Source organism: Schistocerca serialis, chromosome 2 (assembly GCF_023864345.2).
Source record: "Schistocerca serialis cubense isolate TAMUIC-IGC-003099 chromosome 2, iqSchSeri2.2, whole genome shotgun sequence".
NCBI classification, from domain to species: Eukaryota; Metazoa; Arthropoda; class Insecta; order Orthoptera; family Acrididae; genus Schistocerca; species Schistocerca serialis.
In genome coordinates, this window is record NC_064639.1 from 1,092,101,082 (window position 1) to 1,092,127,428 (window position 26,347).

Genomic DNA, 26,347 nt, shown 5'->3' on the forward strand with positions numbered 1-26,347 from the left:
ACGTATGTTCTTAAGTCAGAAAATATGGAACATTCATAAATAACGATTTGTGTTTTTGCGTTTAAAATACAATAGTTCCGTTCTGTGCGATTTATTCGTCTGAAGATTCTATTTCAAACCCCGTGGGAAGGAAGGAAGATTAGAATTTAACATCTCATAGGCGATGAGGTCATCAGAGAGAAAGCACAAGATCGTAGTGGGGAGAATAGGGAAGAAAGTAGGCAGTGCCCTATCAAAGGAACCATCCCGGCTTTTGCCTCAAGGAAAATCACGCAAAATCTAACACTGGATGGCCGGGTAAAAGTTTGAACTGCCATCCTCACGAGTTCAAGTCCAACGTCTTATCAATGTGTCACTTTTCTCGGTAATTCGGACAGGGATTTTTGGCCTGCTTGTGGCAGTGGGGGCGTAATACCTTCGTTCATCAGAAATTATAATCTAATCAGAGTGGCTGATATCTATAAGCAGATACACTGATCGTGGAGACTGAGAAAGATTTATATCTACAAGTGATAATGCATCGGCTAGCTGATATTTTCTCGGAGCAGTAAAAAAATCTGAAGAAATCGTTGTCTCAGTTGCAAGGCTTGAAGTTATTTGAACCTGGGGAAAAAGAAACAGCTATCTTATGAGTGACACGTAACGTATACGGTAGTTTGCTTCATCACTCATTCCAAGGAAAATGGTATTAATTAATGACCCGATAACTTATAAGAAAAACTATGACGTAACTTGAACGATATGGGCATAGTGAATTTCATCAAAGGCTTCGTTGCTCAGAAGCCATCTTTTCTAGAGCTTTGTATACTACTATGATTTATGTGTCAAGATATTATGCGGAGATAAAGTCGTGTGATATTGCTTCAGGAGGACTAACAAGCAGAATTGACGCTTACCATTTGTTCCAAAGGGGAACTATGCTGTGTCTTCAATATAACTTTCTACTCGTAGTGTAGATTATGGTGATTAGATTTGTGTTTGCGCTGTTGAGGACGACGATGAGAGAGAAGTGAGACTCAAAAACTCTGTTGGAACGTATAGAAACATATCTCTTTACCTGGCAGCATCAGTCTGTGGAAGATTTCGGTACCTCGTTAGCACCTGAATATGTTGGCCAATCACGCCATTGAAGATTCGCGCCATTGAAGATTCGCGCCATTGAAGATTCGACCGGAAAATGTTACACAATGTACTGTGTGTAAGAGCTATTCGACAGTTTTATAAGCTACACAAATTTCCTTATTTACATTATTCAAACAGCTGCCTGTAGTGAGAGTTCATTTATTCTTGAATATCAAAAAGGACCTGTAGCCGTAGGACCCAGATTTTTGTGACCTAAAGTATCTCGAAAATTATCGTTGAAATGACCTGTAGATACCGATAAAAATGGTTCAAATGGCTCTGAGCATTATGGGACTTACCTTCTGAGGTCATCAGTCCCCTAGAAGTTAGAACTACTTAAACCTAACTAGCCTAAGGACATCACACACACCCATGTCCGAGGCAGGATTCGAACCTGCGACCGTAGCGGTCTCGCGGTTCCAGACTGTCGAGCCTAGAACCGCTGGTGCACTCCGGCCGGCCATACCGATAAAATGACTTATAATATAAAGTGAGTTATAAAATGAACTAGAGTAATGAAAAACTTTATTATTATTAACGAGAAAAGTGCGCTCAGATCGTTAATACACAAGTCCACATAGCACGTATTTACACTCTTCAATCGGTTCTTGGAATTTGTTGGTGGCACGTACTCTATGATGAAACCCTTGCATAGTGAAGCTTGTTGTTATATTACTCAATTTCCTAAATTCTCTGGTTTAGACGTCATCGAGTACGGCTGGTGTGTTACAAATCTCTAGGCCTGTCTCATTCTCCTTCCAGCCCATGACGTTAATCAGTTCCTAATATGGTTCTGTGGCAGGTACCCAGTGTTGTGATATGACGTCCTCTGTGAAACACGTCTCTTCCATGAGTTCATATGTAAGTCAGGATGACAATGTTTTTCCCACTCCTAGTATCCGTTTCAAGAACATCGTCTTGACTTTTTCCATACTTTTCATATTGACGATCTGAAGATTTTCCCATACGATCTCTGTTGCGTGCATTACGTTTGGTACCACTGCCACTTTCAAAAGTCTCATCGCTCTGCTTGTCGATAGATTATGTTTGGGATATTTTATGAGCCTTTGGTGACTGCTGTTGGTCTTTGCAGAATATGCAAACTGATAGATGTTACCGTTGTCTGTAATGAATTCCCAGGTATTTATATTCATATACTACTTGTAGTGGTTCATTGTATGTAGTTACACTGTCTCTTTGTTATTTTTCCTCCCTTCCTGAATCTCATTTAAACTGTCTCCTCTTGGTTTACTTTTAGGTCATTTTCCTTTGCCCAAGTTTCTAGTAATGCCTTTTGTATTTCCTCCCTTACTGCTGATCCTATCATCGTGCTGTCTGCATACAGAATCATTTCTGCTATTGAGCCTTGCTCTGTTGTGTTTTTCATATCTGATGTACAGATGTTGAAGACCTTTGGACTCATGCAGTCTCCTTGGAGAACTCAATTTGTCCGTATAATTTTATATGCTATCACAGCGTGTCTGCTTCTCTGGCCATTGCTTTCAGTTTCACCACTAATTTTCCTGTGATTACTGGGTCTATAACTTTGCTTCCGCCGTTTTTTCTCGAAGTTCAGGAATTTATTGTGAAAAACTTACAAAAAATTATGATTCATAGTAATGCTCATCAGTGGTCACTACATTATCCCATCTTTCGGGTAGCATACGAATACCGTGGAGGAAGAACTGGGCGTCTTTTGTGGGGATCCATGAATCGATTCAATTTTTCACTTGTTCATATGATCGGAAGTACTGGTCAGCCAGACTGTATGCCTCTGATTGAAAAAGTTGGTATTCAGAGAGAGCAACGTATGGAGAATACTGCGGGAGGGATAGGACTTCTCATTTCAACGTTTCCATGTATATTTTGAAGGGTTTTATACATGGGGTCGAGCACTGACCTACTGCAAAATTACCTTTACGTGTCTAACGCTGTATTGTGGCCGTTTGTGTTTCAGTGCTGGGCTCGAACGCGTCAGTTGCTTTCGATAATGATGTCCTGTGACTGTCTTCGTCTGTTTCAGTACCTACGAAAACGTTCTGTCTTCTCACGCCATGCCGGTCTTCGAAATCAAAATCACCGTTCTTAAGGCGTTGAAAAAAATTCTCTGCACGTTCTTCCAATAATAGTTCCCTCACCATTTGTCTTAAGCAGCATTTTAAGAGCCACAGCCGCAGATATCTTTACGTTAAAGCAGAAAATTAAAACTTCCCGCAAATGGTGAGAAATGGGTACGTAAGTTGCACGTAACCGAGAATAACCTTATGATGCAATCACAAATCGACTAATATTTTTATGGCATTATGTTTATAGATGCCTAAGCTTATTGTATTACACCTATGACCAACCACCTGACCCCCACTTGCCGCTACTGCCATCTATCGCAAAACGGCAGAAGCATAGTTGTCGACCTAATAGTTAGTCGAATACTTCCTTAAGATCTTCGAAGACTGCACAGTACGTTCCCCTTTGGTGTCTTAATGTGTCTTGTATGTGGTTCGTTAAGTATTTCATTGCCTGCACCACGCTCCTGTCCTTCATACCTAACAGGACTTATAATTTCAAGAATAATGTAGGCGCCATAAAGGGAACATTTCGATTGGACAGGCTGTCATTATATTCATGGCTGATGTATTTTAAAGCTATGAAAGGTGCGTTTTGTAAGTTCTGTGTTTTTACGTCCATGTATAATTCATGGCAGCTATCATGGTGCATTCGTTAGCCAGCCATTCATCAGTTTCAAAAAGTTTCATGAATCTGCAGAAAAGCATATTAATTTGGAATGGCATAAAGATGCAGTTGAAAAGTCAAGTAACGTTAATATTATGTCAAACAAAACTAAGAGTGAAGAAGAACTCATTAATTACAATCTTGCGACTTTACATAAACTAATCACAATAACTTGTAATCATTAGTTCCTTGTACATTATTTTATGCATTATATGACTTGCCTATAAGAGGGAAAACAAACTGAATTAGTTTTTTTGATGATTTATTGCAGTTTAAAGTTCAGTCACGTGATGTGAACGTTTTGAAACTGTCCCTGAAATTGCCACCCACAAGGGACAGACAAATGAAAATGAGGCAGATGGAAACAAGTAAGTAAACTATTTATTATTTCAAAAGTGATGTGAAAATTACCGAACTATCAGTTTAATAAGTCACGGCTGCAAAATACTAACGCGAATTCTCTACAGACGAATGGAAAAAGTGGTAGAAGCAGACCTCGGGGAAGATCAGTTTGGATTCTGTAGAAATATTGGAATACGTGAGGCAATACTGACCCTATGACTTACCTTAGAATATAGATTAAGGAAAGGCATACCTACGTTTCTAGCATTTGTAGACACAGAGAAAGCTTTTGACAATGTTAACTGGAATACTCTCTTTCAAATTCTGAAGTTGGCAGAGGTCAAATACAGGGAGCGGAAAGCTATTTACAATTTGTACAGAAACCAGATGGCAGTTATAAGAGTCGAGGGGCACGATAGGGAAGCAGTGGTTGGGAAGGGAGTGAGACAGGGTTGCAGCCTATCCCTGATGTTATTCAATCTGTATATTGAGCAAGCAGTAAAGAAAACAAAAGAAAAATTCGGAGTAGGTATTAAAATCCATGGGGAAGAAATAAAAACTTTAAGGTTCACCGATGACATTGTGATTCTGTCAGAGACAGCAAAGGACCTAGAAGAGCAGTTGAACGGAATGGATGGTGTCTTGAAAGGAGGATATAAGATGAACATCAACAAAAGCAAAACGAGGATAATGGAATGTAGTCAAATTAAGTCGGGTGATGCTGAGGGAATTAGATTAGGAAATGAGACACTTAAAGCAGTAAATGAGTTTTGCTATTTGGGGAGCAAAATAACTGATGATGGTCGAAGTAGAGAGGATATAAAATGTCGACTGGCAATGGCAAGGAAAGCGTTTCTGAAGAAGAGAAATTTGTTAACATCGAGTATAGATTTAAGCGTCAGGAAGTCGTTTCTGAAAGTATTTGTATGGAGTGTAGCCATGTAGGGATGTGAAACATGGACAATAAATAGTTTATACAAGAAGAGAATAGAAGCTTTCAAAATGTGGAGCTACAGAAGAATTTTGAAGATTAGACGGGTAGATCACACAACTAATGAGGAGGTATTGAATAGGGTTGAGGAGAAGAGAAATTTGTGGCACAACTTGAGAAGAAGGGATCGGTTGGTAGGACAAGTTCTGAGGCATCAAGGGATCACCAATTTAGTATTGGAGGGCAGCGTCAATGGTAAAAATCGTAGAGGGAAATCAAGGGATGAATACAATAAACCGATGCAGAAGGATGTAGGTTGCAGTAGGTACTGGGAGATGAAGAAGCTTGTAGAGGATAGAGTAGCATGGAGTGCTGCATCAAACCAGTCTCTGGACTGAAGACCACAACACCAACATTTCAAAAGTAATCGCCATAACGCTAATGCATTTGACCCACAGTGAGACAAGATGGTCATTGCCTCCATGGAAAATGTTTGCGGTTGCCTACGGAACTATGGGTGAACCCAGGCGCGCGCCTTTTCATCCGAAGCACATCAACAGTCACGAACGTCTTTCTTCAGGGCTCCAAAAAAACGGAAATCGCATGGAGACAAATCGGCACTGTATGAAGGATGTGTAAGGGTTCCCAGCGAAACTTCTGAAGCGTACTCTAAACAAACTTGGAAGGTTATTTCGAGTACGCTACAGAAGTTTCGCTTGGAAGCCCTTACACATCTCTCCCCATACGGTTTTCGTATTTTTGGAGCCCTGAAGAAAGACATCCATGACTGTCAACTTGCTTCGGACGATGATGTACACGCAAACCGGAAACATTCTTCCGTGACGGTGTGACCAGTGGGATAAATGTATTAACAGTTACGACGATTGCTTTTGAAATAGTAAACAATTTACTGACTTTTTCCATCTATCTCGTTTTTATTTAACTGCCCCTTACATATTTCTCATAAAAAACCAAAATTACTTCGGTTCCGAAACAAATTGTATAGTTTTATGTTTAACATTATCCTATAGATTGTGTGCGAGCGCGAACATGGTATAGTGCCCACATAAATCGATTTGAAGGTTGTGGTAGTAATACAAAAGCACATAATGTGGAAAATGTTATATATACGAAATTTTTAATAGTAAGGAAACGGTTGATTGTGAGAATAGGAATTAAGACGGAACCAATAGAAAGTAACGTAAATGATGGGAAAATGTAAAACCTGGGGATTTAAAAATAGTTTTTTTCTGTATTTATACTATAAGTTTGTTTATAATATTGAGCAGGCACTAAAAACTGCTCTGTAGAAACAAATAGGAGAAAATCACGAGCAGATAACAAAGTTCTCAAAATATCTAAATCACAAGCATTTGGGTTCCGGAGACTTCTTAGGTGACCGAACATCACAGGGCCACCATAAATCGTCATAGGCACCTGCGATGTCTATCATAATTGCTATTCAGCACTTATTATGTGGCCTGTCTAAAAGTTGGAGAGGCTGGTTCGTAGCGTCAGTGATCGATGTATCTTTATGGAAGCTAACGTGACATGGACTTACTCCCAAAAACTGTCAGTGCTCTGGAAGATGCTTGCTCAGCAGCCACTCACAAATGTTTGGTGCGGCGTTTAAGGAGAGACTCTATTCAAAAATTTAACTTTTCTTCTACTTTACCAGTTTCAGTCGAATTTTAAAATCATGTCTGTCACGTAAAGATACCCAAGCTCTGACGTCCAGAACCTCATTGGTTTCAGAGTTTCGAACTGTAATGATTTCAACGGTATTTCTGAAAACCAATTTTGGGTACTCAGACCTCAGTTTCACATTCCAGAGCTTTAGGTAGATTCACAAGACATGTTATTAATTTCTTTTCAGAATTATTTTCAAGTTTTGAATTTAAATTTAATATTTAGGATAAAAAACTGATATCGTATTTAGAAAAGCAACCTTATGAGAAAAAGACTTTTGTAATTTTATAAAAAAATGAGTACTTATACAAGAACACACCCATCTAAATTTAACAGCACCATACGTTTTCCCTTCCTGCTCGTGTATAGCTTGAACTTCTTGTAATAACAAGACCAGCATTTTTCTTGAATTTTTTCTTCTCCAGTAAGCATTTTGTGGACTGCTTGTTTCGTCGTTGATATCTATATAAGCATATCTTTTTCTGCGAGGGTGATAAGGGTATTCTGGGACACCTGCTTTCTTCAGTCTTCAGACATCCCACACTGAACTGAGAAACGGCTTCTCCAGGCCCAAAAAAATATTTTTTTTCATTTGTCTTCTTCTTTGGGATACTCGGACCAAATAACACTGTGCAAACTTTCATTTGTATTTTTTGTCTTGCCATCGGTGCATTTTGCCAATAGCGCATCAGATGTAAGTCTCTTATTGACCGTTACAATCTTAACTACTTTGACAGTTGTCAGGGTGCGACAGCCCCTCACACACTCCATATTTCAAATATTTCTTAGACGTACTTGTAGTTCGAATAGAGCCAATTCGTTTTGGCATGTAAGAGTACACGCCAAAAATGTGAAAGAGCTATTAAAATTTTTTTGAAAAAAATTGAAGTTTTAGGGTGGAGTCTCCCCTTAAACAAAAGTAGTGTCATATCCTTAGCAAGCACTCTGAAGCAGAACGACAGACCATGTCACGGTTTAACGTACTCAAATGTTTCCACCGTTTTTGGAGGTGGCTTTAGTTGGGCTGACGGTGTGCGGGTGTCCAAAACGATAATATTTTAACAATGCGCTGCTGTTGCTGATAAGAGTTTGAAGGAACTGTCATCAGTCTCTTATTCACCGCCCCCCGTCCCACCAGATCTGTGTACCATATGTGTTTACATCTAAGAGTAGTGTGTAGCTCAACACCACAACCCCAAAATGTTGTCACAGACATGGTTACATTTAGGCCTGGAACAATTTAATAAATAATTATTGCTTATTATTTGATATAGACTCTAAGACAAAAAAGACGACGCATCACAGAGGAAATATCCGAATCGGACGGAAATCGGTAGATGTGATGTGCATGTACAGACAAGCTAATGAATAAAATTTCAGAAAAAGTGGATGTTTTATTCAAGAAAATGAGCTCCACAAATTAAGCAAATCAATAACACGTTGGTCGACCTCTGGCCCTTATGCAAGCAGTTATTCTGCTTGGCATTGACTGACAGTTGTTGGACATGATCTTGAGGGATACAGTGCCAAATTCTGTCCAACTGGCGCGTTAGATAGTCATCCCGGGATGGTTAGTTGGACGTGCCCATAATGCTCCAAATGTTCTCAGTTGGGGAAAGATTCGGCGACCGTGCTAGCCAAGGTAGGGTTTGGCAACCACGAAGACAAGAAGTAGATACCCTCTTCATGTAGTGGCGGACATTACCTTGCTGAAATATAAGCCCGAAATGGCTTGCCACGAAGGGCAACAAAATGTGGCGTAGAATATCGTCGACGTACCACAGTGCTGTAAGCGGTTGGCAACCAAAGGGGTCCTGCTATGAATAGAAACGGCATCCCAGGCCATCCATCACTCCTGGTTGTCGGGCCGTATCGCGGGTGACGATCAGGTTGGTGTCCGATTCTGAATCGTCTCCAGCCTGGAATCTCATTGACGGGAATAGAACTGTCTTCAGTGATGAGTCTCACTTCGAACTGAGCCCCGGCGTCAAGCAAGGACGTGTCTGGAGACGCGACGAACGTTGATGGGATACCAGCCTGACTGTCGACCACCATATGGACTTACAGCCAGGAGTGATCTGGGATGCCATTTCTTTTCATAGCAGGACCTCTCTTGTTGTCATTCGCGGTATCCCTACAGCAAACCGGCACGTCGTCGACATTCTATGCACCGTTTTGTTGCCCTTCGTGACATGCCATCCTAGGCTTACATTTCAGTAAATTGATGTCCACCTGCACACAGCCAAAACGTCCTTGGCCATCAACGTCGTCGTATCGCTCCCAGTTGAGATTGTTTGGAGCGTACAGGGTGGTCCATTGATAGTGACCGGGCTAAATATCTCACGAAATAAGCATCAAACGAAAAAACTGCAAAGAACGAAACTCGTCTAGCTTGAAGGGGGAAACCAGATGGCGCTGTGGTTGGCCCGCTAGATGGCGCTGCCATAGGTCAAACGGATATCAACTGCATTTTTTAAAATAGGAAACCCATTTTTATTACATATGCGTGTAGTACGTAAAGAAATATGAATGTTTTAGTTGGACCATTTTTTTCGTTTTGTGATAGATGGCGCTGTAATAGTTGCAAACGCATAAGTACGTGGTATCACGTAACATTCCGCCAGTGCGGACGGTATTTGCTTCGTGATACATTACCCGTGTTAAAATGGACCGTTCACCAATTGTGGAAAAGGTCGATATCGTGTTGATGTATGGATATTGTGATCAAAACGCCCAACGGGCGTGTGCTATGTATGCTGCTCGGTATCCTGGACATCATCCAAGTGTCCGGACCGTTCGCCGGATAGTTACGTTACTTAAGGAAACAGGTAGTGTTCAGCCACATGTGAAACGTCAACCACGGCCTGCAACATATGATGATGCCCAAGTAGGTGTTTTAGCTGCTGTCTCGGCTAATCTGCACATCAGTAGCAGACAAATTGCGCGAGAATCGGGAATCTCAAAAACGTCGGTGATGAGAATGCTACATCAACATCAATTGCACGCGTACCATATTTCTATGCACCAGGAAATGCATGGCGACGATTTTGAGCGTCGTGTACAGTTTTGCCACTGGGCACAAGAGAAATTACGGGACGATGACAGACTTTTTGCACGCGTTCTATTTAGCGACGAACCGTCTTTCTCCAACAGCAGTAACGTAAACTGGCATAGTACGCACTATTGGGCAACGGAAAATCCACGATGGGTGCGACAAGTGGAACATCAGCGACCTTGGCGGGTTAATGTATGGCTTGGCTCTGAGCACTATGCGACTTAACTTCTGAGGTCATCAGTCGCCTAGAACTTAGAACTAATTAAACCTAACCAACCTAAGGACATCACACACATCCATGCCCGAGGCAGGATCCGAACCTGCGACCGTAGCGGTCACGCGGTTCCAGACTGAAGCGCCTTTAACCGCACGGCCACACCGGCCGGCTGGTTAATGTATGGTGCGGCATTATAGGAGGAAAGATAATTGGCCCCCATTTTATCGATGGCAATCTAAATGGTGCATGGTGCATGCTGATTTCCTACGTAATGTTCTACCGATGCTACTACAAGATGTTTCACTGCAAGACAGAATGGCGATGTACTTCCAACATGATGGATGTCCGGCACATAGCTCGCGTGCGATTGAAGCGGTATCGAATTGCATATTTCATGACGGGTGGATTGGTCGTCGAAGCACCATACCATGGCCCGCACGTCCATCGGATCTGACGTCCACGGATTTCTTTCTGTGGGGATAGTTGAAGGATATTTGCTATCGTGATGCACCGACAACGCCTGACAACATGCATCAGCGCATGTCAATGCATGTGCGAACATTACGGAAGGCGAACTACTCGCTGTTGAGAGGAATGTCGTTGAACGTATTGTCAAATGCATTGAGGTTGACGGGCATCATTTTGAGCATTTATTGCATTAATGTGGTATTTACAGGTAATCACGCTGTAATCGTATGCGTTCTCAGAAATGATAAGTTCACAAAGGTACATGTATCACATTGGAACAACCGAAATAAAATGTTCAAACGTACCTACGTTCTGTATTTTAATTTAAAAGACCTACCTGTTACCAACTGTTCGTCTAAAATTGTGAGCCACATGTTTGTGACTATTACAGCGCCATCTATCATAAAGCGAAAAAAGTGGTCCAACTAAAACATTCGTATTTCTTTACGTACTAGACGAATATGTAATAAAAAATGAGGGTTCCTATGTAAAAAATAAACGCAGTTGATATCCGTTTGACCTATGGCAGCGCCCTCTAGCGGGCCAACCAAAGCTAGACAAGTTTCGTTGTTTGTAGTCTTCTCGTTTGACGCTTATTTCGTGAGATATTTGGCCCGGCCACGATCAATGGACCACCCTGTAATAGGTAGGACCCTCCAACCCACTCGGAATTTTGACGATCTAACGCGCCAATCGGAGAGAATTCAGCACGATATTGCTCAGAAGGACATCCAACAATTATGTCAATCAGTGCCTCGCCGGGTAACTGCTTGCATAACAGGCAGAGGTGGACCAGCGCGTTATTGACTTGCTTGATTTGTTAAACCCTTTCTCTTGAAGAAATCGACCACTTTTCCTGCAATTGTAATCATTTGCTTACATCGACCCACCTTCGTCCCATTCGAATGATTCCTTCGTGTCCGCCCCTGGTAACTGATTGGCCAGCGCGACGGAATTAGATTAGATTAGATTTACTTTCATTCCAATTGATCCGTAGTGAGGAGGTCCTCCAGGATGTAGAACATGTCAGAAAAACAACAATACATGACAAATATTTACAACTCAAACAAATAAGCTAATGTACATAATTTTTAACATTTTTATGCAGTGAGAGCAACTGGTATTGTTTATATAAGAATATACAGCCTACAGTTGCAGGTTATGCAACTGTAGGTTGTATATTCTTATATAAGGTAATGTACCATTCCACAGGTCCCAAGTGGCATGGTCGTCAATTTTTACTGAACACTATGTGAAAGAATCATTTTACAAATACTAATGCCCTGAATTTAAAATAAAAAAGTTTTTTATTTATTTATAAGGTAATAAATGTGTAATATATCTACTAAATACTTATTTACAATGACACATTACTTCACTGAACTGGTGCAGAAGTTAGATTGTACTTACACACACACACACACACACACACACACACACACACACACACACACACACACACTTATTTACAATGTACACATTACTGCACTGAAATTGTGAAATGCACACAAATCAGTTGGTTCTACTGAGAAATTCGTCAATGGAGTAGAAGGAGTTGGCCACCAACAAATCCTTTAGGCTTCTCTTAAACTGAATTTCATTGGTTGTGAAGCTTCTTATGGCTGCTGGCAAGTTATTGAAAATGTGTGTTCCTGAATAATTCACACCTTTCTGTACATGACTAAGTGACTTTAAATCCTTGTGAAGATTATTCTTATTTCTAGTATTGATTCTATGAATTGAGCTGCTGGTTTGAAAAAGTGATATATTTTTAATGACAAATTTCGTTAAGGAATAAATATGTTGGGAAGCAGTAGTTAGTATCCCTAGTTCCCTAAACAGGCTTCTGCAGGATGTTCTCGAGTTCACACCACATATAACTCTTACTGCTCCTTTTTGTGCCCGGGCCGGAGTGGCCGTGCGGTTCTAGGCGCTACAGTCTGGAGCCGAGCGACCGCTACGGTCGCAGGTTCGAATCCTGCCTCGGGAATGGATGTGTGTGATGTCCCTAGGTTAGTTAGGTTTAATTAGTTCTAAGTTCTAGGCGACTGATGACCTCAGAAGTTAAGTCGAATAGTGCTCAGTGCCATTTGAACCATTTTTTTGTGCCCGGAAAAGTTTAGCTTGCCTTGATACAAAAAAATACTCCCATATGACATTATGGAATGAAAGTAAGCGTAGTATGCCAGCTTTTTGTCATACCTAACGGCCCGGGTTCGATTCCCGGCTGGGTCGGAGATTTTCTCCGATCACGGACTGCGTGTTGTGTTGTCCTTACCATCATCATTTCATCCCCATTGACACGCAAGTCGCCGAAGTGGCGTCAACTCGAAAGACTTGCACCAGGCGAACGGTGTACTCAACGGGAGGCTCTAACCACACGACATTTCCATTTCCATTCCTTCGTGATGCATTTCTTTCTTTTTTTAAATGTGTTCCGGCTGCGAAATCGCGAGATCTCAGTCCCAGACCGCGGCGATACGCATGCCCCCCGAGCAGTGGTAGGTAGATTGGCTTGCGGGCCGCAGCCCGCGCTGCGGAACTGCCGCAGCAGCCGCGGCCAGAAGTAGACGGGGCTGGCGCGCCGTCGCGGCTCACAGCGCTCGAGGTCGCGACCTTGACTCGCACGCGGACTACCGCCTGTTGCGCACCACATCCTGCCCGTAAACATGGCAGCCGGCGGCGGCGCTGCACTGGCGCGAAGGCGTGCCGAGACGTCACACCTCAATACACCGTAGACTACAAATACCTAGGGAGCGAGTATTCGGATGCATAGAATGGCGATTCTGTCCGCAACACCTCCTGGAGCTCAAGTAACGTGATTTTGCAACGGAACATTTTACGTGTACTATCCAAATTTCGTTATTGCCGCAAACTGTAGACAACAGCGTCGTCCCAAAGTCACGTGACTAACCCAGTTTTAACGTTGAGAATACGCGCCGCAGGGTATGCTCACACCCAAGTGACTTCCTTGTCTCAATCGACTACTTATGATGAGTGAGTCTACTGCAGCGCTCCTGGAGTCCTATTCCTTTACTAGCACGGCGAATGGTCGTATTCGTTTACACGTCAACACCAAAATTCCACGTTTTGTGAAAGCCATCTGTTGTGGAGCTTGGCACCTGAACGGTGGCACAGATTTGGGGGAACATCCTTTTTACGAAAAAATGGAAATATAGTATCAGAATGTAGAAACAATCAGTGATAATACAATTAGTGGTGGATGTTCTTGATAAAGGTCATACGTTAGATTCTCTGTACTCCTGAAAGAATAGGAAAAGTATCGTCTGAACATTTTGAAGCATCTACAATTAACTCCTCGAGAACATATATACACTCCTGGAAATGGAAAAAAGAACACATTGACACCGGTGTGTCAGACCCACCATACTTGCTCCGGACTCTGCGAGAGGGCTGTACAAGCAATGATCACACGCACGGCACAGCGGACACACCAGGAACCGCGGTGTTGGCCGTCGAATGGCGCTAGCTGCGCAGCATTTGTGCACCGCCGCCGTCAGTGTCAGCCAGTTTGCCGTGGCATACGGAGCTCCATCGCAGTCTTTAACACTGGTAGCATGCCGCGACAGCGTGGACGTGAACCGTATGTGCAGTTGACGGACTTTGAGCGAAGGCGTATAGTGGGCATGCGGGAGGCCGGGTGGACGTACCGCCGAATTGCTCAACACGTGCGGCGTGAGGTCTCCACAGTACATCGATGTTGTCGCCAGTGGTCGGCGGAAGGTGCATGTGCCCCTCGACCTGGGACCGGACCGCAGCGACGCACGGATGCACGCCAAGACCGTAGGATCCTACGCAGTGCCGTTGGGGACCACACCGCCACTTCCCAGCAAATTAGGGACACTGTTGCTCCTGGGGTATCGGCGAGGACCATTCGCAACCGTCTCCATGAAGCTGGGCTACGGTCCCGCACACCGTTAGGCCGTCTTCCGCTCACGCCCCAACATCGTGCAGCCCGCCTCCAGTGGTGTCGCGACAGGCGTGAATGGAGGGACGAATGGAGACGTGTCGTCTTCAGCGATGAGAGTCGCTTCTGCCTTGGTGCCAATGATGGTCGTATGCGTGTTTGGCGCCGTGCAGGTGAGCGCCACAATCAGGACTGCATACGACCGAGGCACACAGGGCCAACACCCGGCATCATGGTGTGGGGAGCGATCTCCTACACTGGCCGTACACCACTGGTGATCGTCGAGGGGACACTGAATAGTGCACGGTACATCCAAACCGTCATCGAACCCATCGTTCTACCATTCCTAGACCGGCAAGGGAACTTGCTGTTCCAACAGGACAATGCACGTCCGCATGTATCCCGTGCCACCCAACGTGCTCTAGAAGGTGTAAGTCAACTACCCTGGCCAGCAAGATCTCCGGATCTGTCCCCCATTGAGCATGTTTGGGACTGGATGAAGCGTCGTCTCACGCGGTCTGCACGTCCAGCACGAACGCTGGTCCAACTGAGGCGCCAGGTGGAAATGGCATGGCAAGCCGTTCCACAGGACTACATCCAGCATCTCTACGATCGTCTCCATGGGAGAATAGCAGCCTGCATTGCTGCGAAAGGTGGATATACACTGTACTAGTGCCGACATTGTGCATGCTCTGTTGCCTGTGTCTATGTGCCTGTGGTTCTGTCAGTGTGATCATGTGATGTATCTGACCCCAGGAATGTGTCAATAAAGTTTCCCCTTCCTGGAACAATGAATTCACGGTGTTCTTATTTCAATTTCCAGGAGTGTATGTACAAACGCATCAAATAACATTCAGAAGGGAATAAATTGCGCTTTTTTACAGTAATTGACTGTTTCGTTTCTTCTTGGTAGAATATTTCATACATTATGAAGAATTCCGCACTAATAATTATTTTACAAACCAGTTTCCGACTGTTACGCCATCGTCAGGTAGAGTGATAAATATTTCTTCATTTTTGTCGGATCAAAGATTTTAAACATGATGCATCTACAGATTATCTCAACTGTTTTTGAAAGATAACAAATGGTAATGTAACACATGGTTCAAATGGCTCTGAGCACTATCGGACTTAACTTGTGAGGTCATCAATCTCCTAGAACTTAGAACTACTTAAACCTAACTAACCGAACGACATCACACACATCCATGCCCGAGGCAGGATTCGAACCTGCGACCGTAGCGGTCGCGCTCTTCCAGACTGTAGCGCCTAGAACCGCTGGCCGCCACGGCCGGCTAGCAATGTAACACCCAAAAACCGTCTTGTAACATAGTTAATATTCTAGAATATTACATTAGTGTCTTGTGATTTTTCATTCATAGTGCTTTTTTACTTTATCCTTTGTACCATGGTTTCCTTCTGAGTGCCAAATAACGCCGAAATTTATTTTTCTTCTTAAGCATTTTCATTCTCATTTTTGCAAAGTGCTGGAATTTTCTTTGGCCAGGTACTGCAAAACATTAAATACGTTTTTCGCTTTCAAGTATTTCGTCTCCCTTGTGGAAGACCACTATTAGAAAAGGTAGCAGGCCCTCGTGCAATATTTGTAATTTGTCACAAAAGCAAAATGCTTCAAATGGCTCTGAGCACTATGGGACTTGACATCTGAGGTCATCAGTCCCCTAGAACTTAGAACTACTTAAACCTATCTAACCTAAGGACATCACACACATCCATGTCCGAGGTAGGATTCGAACCTGCGACCGTAGCAGTCGCTCTGTTCCGGACTGAAGCGCCTAGAACCGCTCGGCCACCGCGACCGGCACAAAAGCAAAACAAACAACAAAATAAATATCAGGAATACAGAAGATCCATTTTTTTTTAGGTTAAAGGGTCTCAGGAAACTGCAGAAAGGGCACCAGTCTAAAAGGGTGCAGGAATGTAGACCTAGAAACAATCGGTATTGTTGTAAATTATCATAGCCGTGTCGGAAAAGAACCAGCGCCCGAAATGCCAACAAAAAGCACTGACGCTAAAATCGTTATAGGTACGGAAAGCTGTCTAAAGCTGGAAGTAAGTCCAGCCGAGATTTTTACAAAAGACCTAACCTTCTTCAGAAAGGGCAGATTAAATACATTTGGCGGTGGAGGAAAGTTTATTGCTGTAGAAGTAGTTTACCTTGAAGTGGAATCGAAGTAGATAGTTCCTGTCAGTTAGTATGGGTAGAGGTTATACTTGGCAACTGGAATAAATTAACAATTTGTTCCTTTTACCGACATTCCGAATCAGACGATACAGTTGCTGAGCAGTTCAAAGAAAACTTAGGTCTCATTTCAAATCGATACCCCACTTATACATTTATAGTTGGTGGTGACTTCAGTCTACCCTTGATATGTTAACGAAAATGCCTGTTTAAAGCCGGAGTTAGGCAAAAAATGTCGTCCGAAATGGTTCTGAATGCGTTCTTGGAAAATTATTTTGAACAATTAGTTCAGGGGCCCATTCGAAGTGTAAATGGCTGCGAAAACATACTTGACCTCCTAGCAACAAATAATCCTGAACAAATAGTGAGCTTCATGACGAACACGGGGATTAGTGAAGGTGGATATAAAACTGAACATCTGAACATCGGAACCCAACAAAAATAAACGAAAAATATAGCTGTTAAAAAAAATAAAATAAAAAAAAATTCGCCTGAGGCCTTCCTAAGACACAGTCTCCACTCCTTCCAATTTTCATACATAAGCGTTCACCGAATGTGATTTCATTTCAAAGGAATAGTATCGACGGCTATTGAGAGACATATTCCAAATAAATTAATAAGAGATGGAACTGATCCCCCGTAGTACACTAAGCAGGTCAGAACAATTTTACAGAAGCAAAGAAAAAAGCATGCCAAAGTTAGAAGAACGCAAAGTTCTCAAGATTGGAGAAATTTTACAGAAGCTCGAAATGTAGAGCGAGATACTTTTCATACTTTCCAAGGTGAAACTCTGTCTCGAAATCTGGCAGAAAATTCGTAGGCATTCTGGTTGTGTGTAAAGTACACCAGCGGAAAGACACTATCAAGACCTACACTAAGCGGTAACAACAGTACTGTTACTGACGACAGTGCCACTAAAGCAGAGTTACCAAATATGGTTTTCCGAAATTCCTTCACTAAAGAATACAAAGTAAATATTCCAGAATTCGACCCAAGAACAACTGCCAACATGAGTAACTTAGAAGTAAATATCATTTGTACAGCAAAGCAGCTTAAATCATTTAATAAAGACAAGACTTCCGGTCCTGATTATATACCAGTTAGGTTTCTCTCAGATTGTGCTGATACAATAGCTCCATATTTAGCAGTCGCATACAACCGATCGCTCGTTGAAAGATACCTACCTAAAGACTGGAAAGTTGCGTAAGTCACGCCAGTACCCAAGAAAGGAAATGGGAGTAATCCACTGAATTACAGACTCATATCGTTAACGTCGATATGCAGTAGGGTTTTGAAACGTATACTGTATTCGAACATTTGTGACAAGCAGCCCACACGGATTCAGAAAATATCGTCCTTGTGAAACACAACTAGCTCTTTATTCTCGCGAAATAGTGAGTGCTATTGACAGGAGATGCCAAACTGATTCCATATTTTTAGATTTCCAGAAGGCTTTTGACGCGGTACCTCACGAGCGATTTCTTTTATGGAGTATCGTCACCGTTGTGCGACAGGATTCGTGATTTCCGTCAGAAAGATCACAGTTCGCATTAATTGACGGAAAGTCATCGAGTAAAACATAAGTAATATCTGGCGTTCGCCTAGGAAGTGTTGTAGGCCTTCTCCTGCTCACGATCTACATAAAAAATTTAGGAGACAATCTGAGTAGCACTTTAAGATTGGATATGATGCTGTCATTTACCATCTTATAAAGTCATCAGATGATGAAAAGAAATTGCAAAACGATTTAGACAAGATATCTGTATGGTGCGAAATGTGGCAATTGACTCTAAGTAATGAAAAGTGAGAAGCCATCCACATGAGTACCAAAAGGAATCCGTTAAATTTCGGTTACACTATAAATCAAACAAATCTAAGAGCTGTAAACTCGACTAAATACTCAGGTGCTACAGTTACGAGTAAGTTGGAACGATCACGTAGATAATGTTGTGGGTAAGGCAAATCTAAGACTGCGATTTATTGGCATAACACTGAAAAAATGCAACAGGTCAACTAAAGAGACTGCCAACACTACGCCTGTACGTCCTCTTCTGGAGTACTGCTATGCAGTGTGGGATCTGCATTAGATAGGATCACCGGCGGATATCGAGAAAGTACAAGGAAGGGTAGCTCGTTTTGTAATTTGTTGGAATAGGGGAGAGAGCGACCCGTGAATTGGGGCAGCAATCATTAAAACAAAGACGTTTTTCTTTGCAGCATGATCTTCTCATGAATTATCACTCACCTCAGTGTGTGAAAATATTTTGTTGGCGGCCATATACATAGGGAGAAATGGTAGTCATAATAAAATAAGAGAAATCAGAGCCCACACAGAAAGACGTAAGTGTTTGTTTTTCCCGTGCTCTGTTCGAGAGTAGAACGGTAGAGAAATAGCTCGAAAGTTGTTAGATGAACCCCCTGCCAGGCACTTACTTGTGAATTACGGAGTAATCGGGTAGCTCAGTCCTGTTATAGTGCATCTACTATAACAGAACTGAGCTCTGCGAGAATAGCTGAATTTCCGATGACAGCTAACTCACCGTCCCCTGTTTCTGCGCTTGCGCAGTCTGCAGCATATGCAGAACTCCGCACTCGTCACAGTCAATTGAACACTGACATCCATGTTCCACATGCGACGTGGTTAGCAGCAGATTTACTGGGAAGCTCGTGAAGTGCACACAAAACGAGTAGTCGATTTTGAGCAGAAAGCCCCTCTTGTAAAAGTGGACTAAAGCCCTACATACAGGAATGAATTTCTGGTCAAAATCGACTACAAATGGTGCGAGCAGAGTGTAAATCAGCCACCAACCACATCGTGAGAAGATCAGTAACATCAATGCTCATTTGATAGTGACAACTGTAAGAGTTCTAAAATCTAGTTATGTTGAACGGGCCGGCCGCTGTGGCCGGGCGGTTCTAGGCGCTTCAGCTGTTTATTGCTAGACTCTACGATTGATGCTCAGCCACTGGAAAAGTGGCGAGATTAAAATATCTACGCGTTTGCGTCGGGAGCAACATAAAATGGAATGACTAGGTAAAACTAGGAAAAGCAAAATCCAAATTGAGATATACTAGAAGAAACGCAAAGAAATGGAGTTCACCCAGGAAAGAGGTACCTTACAAAACCCAGCTCGCCAGTCTAGGGTAGGTAACAAGTAGAGTTAATAGGGGCGATTGAAAAGAACCAGAGAAGAGCAGCACGTTTCCTAATGAGTCAGTTTGTTCGCGAAAGAGCATCACGGAGATGTTCATCAAGCTGCAGAGGCAAAAAGGACGAAAGCTTTGAGCAGCACGGGGAGGCTTGTTATTAAAATTCAGAGAGCGTTCGTTTGAGTAAGTGTCAGGCAGCACATTACTTCCTCCTTCAAATGGCTGGCGACATTAAGCCGGGAAACCCCAGCGAAATTAGAGCTCTTTCGAGTCTTACCGACAATCGTTCTCCTTCCGCACTGTTTGCATTGTGATGCAACTTTGGTGACGTAGTATGTTGCCAGTGCAATGCTCAGTCAGTTTGATATTTAGCCGTTAACAGAAAAATATATTAGATGGTTGCTGCATGTACAACTGGTAGATGCTGGAGCCGACATTAATTGTGTAGTTGACACCAATGAACCTTCCTTTGACCCGATGTAATGGTATGGTATCCGTTACATGAATATGGTCTCTTCACCGAAACTGGGCCTCCGCAAATAAATGCACATTGCAACACCTGTTGATAGCTTTATGATGGCGTTCTTTAAAACGAAGGCTGAAAGGTCGAAGAAATATACAGGCTGTTAACTAATGTGTAAGAAACCTCTGGGGAGTGGATAGGACTTAACAAGGTGCAAGAAAGTTCATATGCACATATGCTCATTTTTTTTATTTTCGTAGTAACACTTTTATCTTATAACACATTTGTTTTGTTTGTATCTTTTTGTTTTCGAATTTCCAGCTTAGTTCTACAGGTATTTTTTGTTTTCAAATGTTGTTTGTTTCGGGAAGTGTCCAGTCAAGGCGTTCTTATGCTTATCGTAGTTGCCGTGGTACTAGTAAGTGAACAAATCTTTTTAGTATTGAATACACAATCAGTAGGGGAAGCTTACTCTACAGTTTTTATTAGACCAGAGTAGTGTTCTTCCCCTACCAGGAATCGAATCGGCGATTTCGGAGAGGTGCTCCACAGAGTAAGCTTGCTTTAGCGACCTACTCAGCCGGAGAGCGACGTGTTGTGTCTGACCTCCAGTCACGAGCGTGATGCCTGATCGGCCGAAATCTTTTTGGGCTAGTGTCTGCTGTACATTTCTGGCGAAAATGTACGCTAATCAGCGCACGGCGGAGATGCACCTGACGGTGGGCTTGCAGTCTGCAATGCGTCTGAAGATCTGAAGCCAGATATTTGTATGCTGAAAGATTTCTCACTAGACATTTACCAAACAATAAGACCTTTCAAAGAACAAACGAACATTTTTGAAGACAGGCTCTTTTGGGAAAAGATGAAGACTAAATAGTGCTAGAACACTTCGTTTAGAAGATCGAATACTTCATCATATCGAGATCAATAATGGCAGCAAGCCAGAGAAAGAGTACACCCAGAATGTGAGTCATATGACAGGATGGAAAGTGTTGCGAGAGCAGTTCTTTTATCCATACCATCTTCAGAGAGTGCAAAGTCTTACTGAAACAGATATACAGTCCAGAAAAGCTTTTTTGTAATTGGTTGCTGGGGATGTGTGCTCACGACGCACACTTTTTGTTTAGCACATTACTCACTGATGAAGCAAAGTTTACCAGTAATGGAATGCAGATTCTTTGCACCTCCCTAAAAGCGGGTGAGAATCCCTTTGTAATTTTGGAAACAAGACATTATCAACAGTTTAGCATTAATGTCTGGGTTGGTATTATTGGAGACAGAGTAACTGGACCTTTTATTTTGCATGGAACATTGTTCAAATGTGTGTGAAATGTTATGGGACTTAACTGCTAAGGTCATCAGTCCCTAAGCTTACACACTACTTAACCTAAATTATCCTAAGGACAAACACACACACCCATGCCCGAGGGAGGACTCGAACCTCCGCCGGGACCAGCCGCACAGTCCATGACTGCAGCGCCTTAGACCGCTCGCATGGAACATTTACTTGAGCATCATACAGCGAATTTTTTACGGAACATGTAAACGTTCCAGTACACTTACACCAGAACATGTGGTTCATGCACGATGGCGCTCCGCCACATTTTGCCCTGCAAGAAAGAACAATTTTAAATCAGCGTTTCCCAAATAAAAGAATAGGCCGTGGAACAGAAACATCTTTGCATGCTCGATGTCCTGATCTCAATCCATTGGATTTTTATTTCTGGGGGCTTTTAAACAACGTAGAGCATTCATACAAATGTTGACCTTCTTCGCCAGCGTGTTCAGGAAAGATTTAAGCAGATACAACAAACACCTGAAATATGGGAGCGAGTAAGACAATACATGACGCTGCGTTTATAATGTCGTGTTGGAACTAATGGTAGACACTTTGAGCACTTCATACAGTTATCAGTAGACACAATTGAAAAAAAAAATACCTGTAGAACCAAGCTGTAAATTTGAAAAAAAAATGTTTCTGTAACTAAGAAAATAAAAAGTGATCATATATATATATACGAACATTTTTGCTTCTTTTAAAGTCCTCTCTCCATTTCCTAGAGGTTTCCCCCTTATTACAGAAGTTAACACTCTGTGTACAAGCAATAGTGCTGCAAAGGAAAGAAATTTGCTGGTTATAGTATTTCCCCCTTATTACAGAAGTTAACACCCTGTGTACAATCAATAGTGCTGCAAAGGAAAGAAATTTGCTGGTTATAGTATAGAAATGGAAAAGGATGAAGATGATATCGAAGATCCCAAACTGAATGACTTAATTCTAAATAAGGCACCTGGAGTAAGTGACATTCCCTCAGAATGACAAATCTATTCCGCCTATTACACAAAACATATATCCTCCGACTTCAGGAACATAAAAGTCCCATTTCCAAAGAAGATATGTGCTAAAAAAAATTTCGTGTGACTAGGGCCTCCCGTCGGATAGACCGTTCGCCGGGTGCAAGTCTTTCGATTTGACGCCACTTCGGCGACTTGCGCGTCGATGGGGATCAAATGATGATGATTAAGACAACACAACACCCAGTCCCCGAGCGGAGAAAAATCTCTGATCCAGCCGGGAATGGAACCCGAGCCCTTAGGATTGACATTCTGTCGCGCTGACCACTTTTTTTCTTTTTTTTTCTTTTTTTTTTTTAAATCTCATTTTGTTCGCTTTTGTTCGTTGTATCTGCTCGGGGCGGACGTCGTAAAACATCCGATTAAGCTCGTTGATGATCGATTAACTCAGTTTTTTTATTACAGAGGGTACGTTACCCTCTGACCGAACACGCCTTTTTTTTTTTTTTTTAAATCTCATTTTTTTCGGTTTCGTTCGTTGCATCTTCTCGGGGCAGACGTAGTAAGACATCCATTTAAGTTCGTTGCTCATCGATTAACTCAGTTTTTTTTTATTACAGAGGGTAGCTAACCCTCTGACCGAACACGCTGAGCTACCGTGCCGGCTGACCTCTCAGCTACCGCGGGCGGACAGACAGGTGCTGAAAGGTGTAGACATAACCCAATCATGAGTTTAAGTCATGGTTGAAAAATTCGACCTTAATTTATTTGTGGAAGAAGGGAAAGACTAGTAAAAGCCCTTCTTGAGGAAAGATCTATTCGCACTCTGGAGAAACGCAGGAAAACACGAGGCTGACTCTAAGATTAAATGAAACAACAATTTCACTGTTACCAGTCACCGTTTAACCCCAATCAAAGAGTGTAATGTATGTATGATTTTACTGTTGTAGCCAATATGGTCATTGAAATTATAGTCTGTAACATTTCACCTAATTGTTATCAATAAGTATGATGTTTAAGCCATTTTAACATTTCACCTGTTTGTATAAACAAGTACGAATGTTTGCTGTTTTAACTTGTCAGAATTGGATTTATATACCACCTGAAGTACACACACATATATTTGACACCTGAAAACAAACACCGCCAAATGCTTAAAGCAATCATTCTGTTATTATATTGTTATGATGTATATTCTTTGCGCTTTGCGATTATGTCTTCACTTCTGCTATACGAACTTTGCACCCAGCTGATTCCAGACGCCATATTTGTTTACAAATGTGGCAGTATACATGTGATGTGTTACGACAGCAAAAGGAACCTGTGATCACTGAAGGTACTGTAGTTTACTTATTTCATGTTTACCATTAGATATCAGTTTAATTTTTCATAAAAGTTATCCTAAACCATATTCTGAAATAGTGTCTCGTTTCTCCACTAGGCAGTGCCACAAGTTCCCCCAAAAATCGTAACACAACACACACACAAATGTAATACTTACTAATGTAAACCCACCCGATGATGGAGGTTTAAACCTTCGAAACGCGTCGTGGAAATAAAAAACGGTGACTGGTAACAGTGAAATTGTTGTTTCATTTAATGTCAGTAACAGTCACGGTAAAGCCTAACCTAAAAATGTTCGCATTTAAAGTTAATCTGCCCAGTCAGGCAATCAAGGCTATTTTCGAGTACAAAAACAGTGCAGAAAAGGTCGCAATGACGACACAACACATACACTTCAATAGGAATTGTCTCAAGAATAACGTCATCCCAAATTATGTCAAGATTGACATCAAAACAAACACAACAACTGCGAAGAAAACACTGGAAATCGCACGAAAACTCTGGGTGAAAAATGAACTGAAAGAGCTTTATATTAAAAAACAAATGTTCAATACACAGCTTTATAATGCAGAATTACAGTTGGGAAAGTTGCTTCATAGATTAGAATATGATTCCATAACCAAAAAAGTCAAAGAGTACACCGAGTTCATCGTACAGAAAACGAAAACTACACAGAAGAAAAAACTAGCCAGTCTTATAAAGCAACAACTACCTCCCAAACCGAACCAAAACAGCCAAAAGAAACACACATTCTACACACCCTTCCTCAACAACACGAACATAACATTCACTGCAGAAGAAGAGGCACTACTCTGCAAAGGCTTAAAGCACAATGTTCAAGCTCCGCTGGATCAAAAGAACCAAGAAAAGCTCATCGCTTGTGCAACACAGATCTCGACCATCGCCCTTAAGAAGCAAACTGACAGAATATCAGCCTGCCACAAAATTAACGAAATCATTGAAAAGGAGATTGCAAAACCTTTCCCAGCATACAAGAAAAGAGAAGAAGCCCTTACACGTACCATTAAGACTAAATTAAATGTGAATAATGCTATAATTGTAAAAGCTGACAAGGGCAACACAACTGTTGTAATGGACAGAACAACATACATAGAAAAAACTTTAGACTTCTTCCAAACCAGCAACATAACTGAAATACACAAAGATCCAACAGCCAGAATACAAAAGGAGATTAAACACATTTCAAACAACATTAACTTTCTACTCACCATCCAAGAAGCAAGAAACATTGTAACAATGAGCCCACAACCACCTTGCCTTAGATCACAACCAAAGATCCACAAAAACGGGACCCCCATCAGGCCCATAGTGAACTGTAGCAACAGCCCAACATTCAAGCTCAATAAAATACTCTTCAGAATTCTCAAACAAGCATACACATTCAATAATGAGAGAACACTTAGAAACACAACAGAATTTACACAATATGTCAAAAACATACAAGTACCTGAGGGAGCCACACTTGCCTCATTTGACATACAAAACCTATATTCCTCTGTGCCAATAGATCCCACACTACAGATAATTAATGCCAACCTACATAAACACAAAAATATCCCTTCAACTCACATTAATGAACTAATGGACCTACTTGAATTCACACTTTCACACAACTATTTTAAATTTACAATAAAATCTACCAACAAACAGATGGTCTGGCAATGGGCTCAAATCTTTCCGGGTTGCTAGCAGAAATATTTATAAGTAACCTAGAAGACAAAATCCTGAATTCCAATCACCATCTCCTCAAAAATATCATCTACTACTACAGATATGTAGATGATACCATCATTTTAATCAAAGGCACTAAAGATGACATCAGTGAGTTGAATCAGTTTTTCAACAACTTCCATGAAAACATAAAATTCACAGTTGAACACCAAAAAGACGACAGTATAAATTTCCTAGACCTTACCATTAGAATAAAGAATAACAGACATCAATTTGAAATTTATCGGAAGCCTACCACAACACATACCACAATCCACAACTCCTCTTGCCACCCCGCAGCACACAAAATGGCAGCATTCCGGTACATGATTAATAGAGCTATCCAACTACCACTCTCAGAAGATAAATGTGATCAAGAAATTGAAATAATAAAACAAACAGCTATTGAAAATGATTATAACAGCTCCATAGTAGACACCCTAAAACACTCAATAATGGCAAAGGAATCACAACACAAAAAACAAAAAGAAAATAACGTCTTCCATACAATCCCCTTTCTGGGTAACATTTCATACCAGATTGCCAATGTCTTCAAACGGAAAGGCATAAGCATATCCTTTACAACAGACAACAAGATTGGACAGAAGTTACCCCACAACATTGGCACACGAAACCCACTTCATCACACAGGTGTGTACAAAATTGAATGTTTGGACTG

At 41.8% G+C, this 26,347-nt stretch overlaps 1 protein-coding gene across 1 annotated transcript in view; it reads right to left on the minus strand.

Moving 5' to 3' along the window:
* LOC126456641 (uncharacterized) overlaps positions 1 to 26,347 on the minus strand; it is a 284,803-nt gene that overhangs the window by 134,886 nt on the left and 123,570 nt on the right. Inside the window, exon 3 of the mRNA XM_050092385.1 lies at positions 21,862 to 21,908. Coding sequence (XP_049948342.1) covers positions 21,862 to 21,908 — 47 coding nt within the window. The remainder of the gene's footprint in view (positions 1 to 21,861; positions 21,909 to 26,347) is intronic.